Source organism: Asparagus officinalis, chromosome 5, assembly GCF_001876935.1.
Source record: "Asparagus officinalis chromosome 5, Aspof.V1, whole genome shotgun sequence".
In the NCBI taxonomy this organism is placed as follows: Eukaryota; Viridiplantae; Streptophyta; class Magnoliopsida; order Asparagales; family Asparagaceae; genus Asparagus; species Asparagus officinalis.
Window position 1 is genome coordinate 3,524,684 of NC_033798.1, and position 7,003 is coordinate 3,531,686.

At 39.6% G+C, this 7,003-nt stretch overlaps 1 protein-coding gene and 1 non-coding gene across 3 annotated transcripts in view; both read right to left on the minus strand.

Moving 5' to 3' along the window:
• On the minus strand, nt 1,635-1,706 carry TRNAG-UCC. The gene has a single exon. It is a non-coding gene; the product is annotated as a tRNA-Gly (tRNA).
• The window catches only part of LOC109843568 (octanoyltransferase-like), an 18,995-nt gene continuing 13,870 nt past the window's right edge, over nt 1,879-7,003 (minus strand). For both annotated transcript variants that reach the window (XM_020412510.1, XM_020412509.1), the window contains one exon: nt 1,879-2,732. In XM_020412510.1, coding sequence (XP_020268099.1) covers nt 1,970-2,677 — 708 coding nt within the window. In that variant the 5' untranslated portion in view covers nt 2,678-2,732 and the 3' untranslated portion in view covers nt 1,879-1,969. The remainder of the gene's footprint in view (nt 2,733-7,003) is intronic.

The window sequence follows — 7,003 nt, forward strand, 5'->3', positions numbered from 1 at the left end:
AACCGTATCCGTATTCGAGGAAATATCTGTAACCGTATCCGTTAGGATACGGATATGGTTACTCAAATCTATAACCGATAAGATATGTTTACGGATATGGTTATGTAGTGAAATATCTGTATCCGCATCCGAAATATCTGAATACATATTAGTCATACTCTTACGATAGTTTCGATTATTAGATTATGGATTTGTGATTAATTTTGATGATCAAGATGTCTAGTCTTAACTTTTCTATTATAATGAACATATTAACGAACTCTTTTTGTATCACATGAACTATGTTTTCCTCCGTACTATCTAGTTTTATCATATCTGTTTTTTATCCGTATGCATATCCGCATGTATATCTGTAACCGTATTCGATTTTAGCGAATATGGTTATGAATTTTTCTTACCAAGGTATATCTGTATCCGTGTCCGTATCTGTGATGGGTAAGCAGATATCGATATGATAAGTATCATACCCGAACCATATCCGGACCGAGTGCAACCCTAGTGGGCGCCATAGTGACTCATAATTTTTTTTCTTTACAAATTCTGAGAAAAGACTCCACATTGTTGTTAGTGGGAGTATAAAAACAGTGTAGAACCTTGTGGTACAATAACCTTATTTCCTATTATCCGTTTTTTTAATAAATATTTTCTTAATTTTCCTTTTTCATCAGCGCAAAAATTAGGCATGCAAACTAATTAATGATTAAGGAGATTTTTTTTCACTAATGCCGAAGTTTTCTTTTCCCGTGCTCTGCTAGAAGACGAAGTTGAGCAAAGTATAATTATATGAGTTGAGCTAGGCTACTATTATAAGTGTTCAACACCAGGATACTTCAAGCCAATCTTAAAAATCGAAATATGAGAATAAAAATCCAAACTAGTGAATGTGATCTACTACACATGAATTATCTATAAATAAAATATCAATAAGATTTCAACATCATTAACCCATACATAAAATGTCGTCAAAATCAATGTTTTAGAATTCTGATAAAGTTGTTTAATTATTTCGTCTATTGATATTGATACGCGATTCAAAACACATCGAAGTCCTTTAGAATTTTGTTATAAATGGTTCATATGTAGTAAATCACATCCACCGATTTAGATTTTTTATATTGAGTTGTGAGTTTCAAAGTGGGGTTGATGCTACTAACATGTTGGATACTATTAATAGTAATCCAACTCAATTTTAATTATATTATGGTTTTTCAGATATCGGATCTTTTAAATTTTTTATATTTTTTAATTTAGTTCCCCAAATCGTTGCAATTGTTATTAAGTCATCTAATTGATAAACTTATTCCAAATTCAACCTCTTGTTATATTATCATTTTACCTTCGAATCATTTATTTGCTCTATCTATTTAATTTTTGTTATTTTTTGATATAATTTATTCGCTCATTTAGATCACAAAATTCCCTCACTTTGTTTGAATCTGAGTGTAAACTTAACAAGAATATATACCCATAAATCGAAGTCAGAAAAGCGAAGTTTAATGAAATGTTCGCTCTACATAGAGTTTTCTGTTCTATAATTCATGATTATGATGATAATAAAGGAGAGGCAAACTTATAAGGTACTGAAAAACAAAAATAATATCTTCAATTGTTTCTGTGGAAAAATGAAAACGTATTGCGTTTGCCGGGAGTCGAACCCGGGTCTATTGCTTGGAAGGCAATTATCCTAACCGTTGGACTACAAACGCTTTTGGTGACCATGCTCTTGTAACACAAATAAATAATTGTATCATTAACACTAAGCCCCACTTTAATTAATGTACTTCATAAGAATAGCACCATCTGCAGAGAATTTCATCATCATTCAATTCATACTTCCTAAGAATTCAAAAAAGTACTCAAAAATACAATAGAAAACCCTTCATCATAAAAGCAATTAGCATTAGATTTTTCCACAACAAGAATTTCCAGGGATAACAACACAAATGCACACGGCAAATACAATTTCCTCTCAATCGACTTCATAATCAGTAAACAACATCGACATATCCTGTCTCCATTGAACATCAGTGTAACGCAACAATTTAGCAAAGCACTGAATAAGTTGCTCATGTATCACCTCATCATCAAGAATCTCCACTTCCGCCTCCTTTCTCAAGGAAGTTACTTCCTTGCCTTCAATCCCACAAGGCACAATATGCTTAAAATAGCTCAAATCAGGATCAATATTGAAAGCCAATCCATGGGACGTAACACCTGAAGATATCCTAACACCAACTGCACCAATCTTTCTATCTCCAACCCAAACGCCGGTCTCACATTTCATTCCTCTCTGTGCTTTGACGTTGTATACAGACGCTAAGTCTATCATTGTTGATTCAAGGGCTTCGACGTATTTTCTGGCACCAAAGCCAATATCCCTAAGGGAAATAATGGGGTATAGTACAGCTTGACGAGGACCATGGAATGTTATATCCCCTCCTCTTTCAGTGTAGTGAAGCTCAGCACCGACGGATTTGAGATCAGACTCAGGGATTAGTAGATTGTTACTGGTTCTTCGCTTCCCAAGTGTATATGTTGGCGGGTGTTGAAGAGACAAGATGGTATCTGGAATTTTACCGAGTTTTCTTTCAGATGCTAGATGTTGTTGGAGTTTGAGAGCAGTGGAGTAGTTAGTTATTCCCAGTTTCCATACCAGAAGATTTCGCTGCCGTGTCATCTCTCTGGATTAGTCGTTTTTTTCGTAGTGGATCTCTCAATTATGTTTCAGCGTCCTGCAGATACTCAAACCAGGCTGAGATATTAGCACTCTAGAATAACGTAATCACTTTAGAAGTATAAAGTATTCAAAAGTGCTTGTATATAATCACACTCATATCATGATCCTTACGGAATACAATCCCAGAAAGAGCAAAGGCAGCAATAGTTTAATCTCCAGTATAAAATTATAAATAAACAGATGTGGACCTGACCCCTTGAATCATGAATACATCAGCTATTATGATATTTAAACTCTATATATAGTAAACTGTAGAAAGCATTTTCTTAGTTCCTCAGATTACAAGATTTCCAAGACAATAATTTGTTGATATTCAATATTTTTCATTTTATCTTCTTGTCAAGTTAAAGGTTGCACCATAGGAGTAAATTGTGATCACGTGGGTGTGGGGGCCACCCATGAATTCGTTTACGAGTGAGAGAATAGAGTTCGTGGGCTTTTCCGCGTGAGCCCAAGTTCATTTTTTGGCCACAAACCGCATGATTCTCCGGTTATATAAAGGAACAAATATTGTTCCTGGGGTTGTGCAGGAGGTTTTCGGGAGCGCGTGAAGTTTTGGCGGCTGCGAATTTCTTTGCGGCTACAGAGAAGGTGCAAAAGAAAAGAAAAGAAGAGGCTTTTCTTTTAGGGTTTTTTTTTTGTGCATCCTTTTTGAGAGAGATTTTGTGAGGGATTTGAGAGTTTGTTTGAGGGTTTAGTTTGAGAGTAATTATAAACCCTATTTGTATTCTCTCCCTCTATTAGTGGATCTCCCCCCTCCTTGCCCCGTGGACGTAGGCAATTTGCCGAACCACGTAAAAATTGGTTGTACTGCTATTTGTGTGATTTGTAATAGCTTTTAGGTTCCCTCGACGCGCAGTCCTAGAGCTGACGAGAGGAAGAGCTAATATCCCACTTTGATGAGATATTAGGCTTCAAATTCTTGTTCCCTTTGAGAAACAATAATTCTTATTGCGACCTGACTCTCTTGTTGTGCTGCCGAAGTGCTGCCGAAATTTCCGCTGCGCGCAACAAGTGGTATCAGAGCCCAGATTTCAGATCTAGGTTTTTTTTTGTGGAGGAAGATTTTGTGTGAAGCTTGGTTCTTGGAGTTCTAGGCTTCGGTGGAGATAACATTAGGAGTTGCCATTGGAGATTTCGCTTTCCTCGTGTGGATAGGAGATCAATTTAGAATCCGATCTAGGATTCAGTTGGGTGGTTCCTAATTCTGTCAAATTTGTTCTCTCTCTACAATTTGGAGTTAGTTTGCAATGGGAGAAGAAGGTGAAAGCAGCAAATCGATGGCGGGTACAATACAAGTTGGTTTTCAGAACACTAAAATTAGTGTGGTGAAGTATGACGACAAAATCAACTTTGGTTTGTGGATGAGCGACGTACAGGATGCGCTCAATGCTCAGAATTTGGAAGAGACCATCATGGTCCACGAGAGGCCACCTAAATATGAAGAGGCGGTATGGGAGAAAATGAATAGGAACGCTTGTGGGGTGATCAGGTCCTGTTTGGAACAGGAACTGAAATATGATGTGATTGGGGTGACGTCTGCAATGAAGATGTGGGAAATTCTCAACAACAAGTATCTCACAAAGAGCGTTGAGAACAGGTTGCACTTGCTGCGAAGACTCTTCAGATTTCAGATGTCCAGAGGCACCTCGCTAGCGGCTCATGTGAACAACTACACTAAGTTGTTGTCGGACTTGGCGAATGTTGATGAGAAGATATCGGATGAGTACAAGGCGATTATTTTGTTGGGCTCCTTACCGGATGAGGAGTATGATACCTTCGTGCTCACTTTGTTGAACGGGAGATCTTCTATCAGCTATAGTGAAGTGACTAACGCATTGACCAATTACGATTTGAGGAAGAAGGACAATGAGACTTCCCGTGCTAGCACTTCAGGCGAGGCCTTGTCGACGAGAGGTAGAAGCCCATATCCGAAAGGTGGTAATAGAGGAAGGTCAAAGTCAAGAAATCGCCACCAATTAGCAAAGAACCAATGTGCATTCTGCAAGGAGCAGGGACATTGGAAGAGAGACTGCCCAAAGCTCAAGGAGAAAGAGAATGGCAAGAAAAAGGGCCCGAAGGCCAATGGGGTGAATATTGCGAAAAGCGATGATTTCGATGATTCGTGCTTTTCTCTACTGATTACTCCGGAGGTGAACCATGTGGATGTATCAGATTGGATGCTTGATTCCGACAGTACTTTTCATGTGACCCCTAGGCGAGACTGGTTTGCATCTTTTGAGAAAGTCGACGGGGGTGTTGTTGTCATGGGAAATGATCAATCCTGTGGCGTTTGTGGGATAGGTACCGTGCGGATTAGGATGCACGATGGAGTAGTCCGTGAGTTGAAGGAGGTGAGATTTGTTCCTCAACTGAAGAAAAATCTTATCTCAGTTGGAGCTTTGGAGGCGAAGGGATTCAAGGTGACTTTCGAAAACGCTGTAGCGAAGGTTACTAAGGGATCATTGGTGGTGATGAGGGGAGTCCGCAATCGAAATTTGTATTATCTGAAGGGAAGCACCGAGATTGGCCAGGTTGTTTTGGCTATTTCAGAAGCGGACATGAGCAGACTTTGACACTATAGGTTGGGGCACACAGGTGAAAAGTCACTACAGACATTGTGCAAGCAGGGGCTATTGAAGGAAGCCAAGAGTGGAAAGATTGAGTTCAGTGAGCACTGTGTTCTTGGCAAGAAGACGAAGGTAAAGTTCGGGACTGCCATTCATCAGATGAGAGGCATCCTGGACTAAGTGCACACAGAAGTTTGGGGTCCCACTAAGACTGCATCACTTGGTGGTCGACATTGGTTCGTCACTTTTATAGATGACTATTCTAGGCGTTGTTGGGTGTACACCATGACGAAGAAGAGTGAAGTCCTAGATTTGTTTGTGGAGTGAAAGAAGAGAATGGAACTGCAGACTGGGAGAAAGATCAAGACGTTACGATCCGATAACGGTGGTGAGTATACTTCTGACCCCTTTCAGCAGTTATGTCGAGACGAGGGCATAGAGAGACACTTCACAGTTAGTCATACACCGCAGCAAAATGGGGTGGCAGAGAGGTTGAATCGGTCTTTACTGGAGAAGATCCGATGCTTATTGTCGCAGAGTGGTTTGGAGAAAATCTTTTGGGCTGAGGCACTTACATATGTGAGCCACCTCAATAATAGGTTGTCTTCATCTGCGATTGAGGGGAAAACCCCTATGGAGAAGTGGTCGGGAAAGCCAGCACACGATTATGACCAGCTCAAGGTATTCGGGTGCCCTGCATATTATCATGTTAGAACTGATAAATTGGAACCTCGAGCTAGGAAGGCCATATTTGTAGGATTCAAGCGTGGTGTCAAGGGATACAAGCTTTGGGATCCAGTTGATAAGAAGATTGTACTGAGTAGGGACGTCACGTTTGATGAAGCTTCTATCTTGAAGCTTCCCAGCTCTCATCAGGTGGAGAGCGACCCGACGGAGGAGATATCGCATGTAATGACCGTAAATTTCTAATACGGGTTTAAATAATATTCTGGTATTTAAATATTAAATATTATTTTTCTAAAAGAGTATTTGTATTTTTCCCAATTTCTCTAGAATTTTCTACGATTTAAAAATACGATATTATGTTATTTTAATAAGTTTTGCTAATTATAAATTTAATTGTTTTGGTAAAATTTTTAAATAAATAGTTAATTATTCATCATTGTTATTGTTATTCTTATTTTGACCATAAATTTTAATATTTATTTTAAATAAATTTTATGATATTTTTTAAATTATTTAAAGGGGTATTTTTCCCTGTGTTTTTCTCTCACCGGTGTTCACTCTGTATACCTCTCCCCAATTCATGCAAACCCCTCCGCCTCGTGTTTCCCCCCAGCTCTCAACCCACGTCCTCCCAACCACCATATCCCGCACAATCCCTCTCATTAAATTCTCCGTCGTTTTTACTCTCTCTCCAATCTCCCTCAATCTATCTTTTTCTCTCTCTCTCACTTAACCAATCACTCACACGTACTCTCCCTCTCTCTCACTCACTCACTCTCTCTCTCTCTCTCATATCACCAGCTCATCAATCATCATCTCTTCTTCACTCTCTCTCTTTAACTCTCCCTCACTCTCTCCAAGAAACACAACAGCTCTCTCTCTCTCTCTCTCTCTTCACTTTCCTCTATCAACGACAACCCGCTCGCCTCCACCCGAACTCCAACTCCACCGCCCGACCGACGCCCTCAGGCCCGCCGTCGAACTCCCCTCCCCGTCCTCCTCGCCAGTT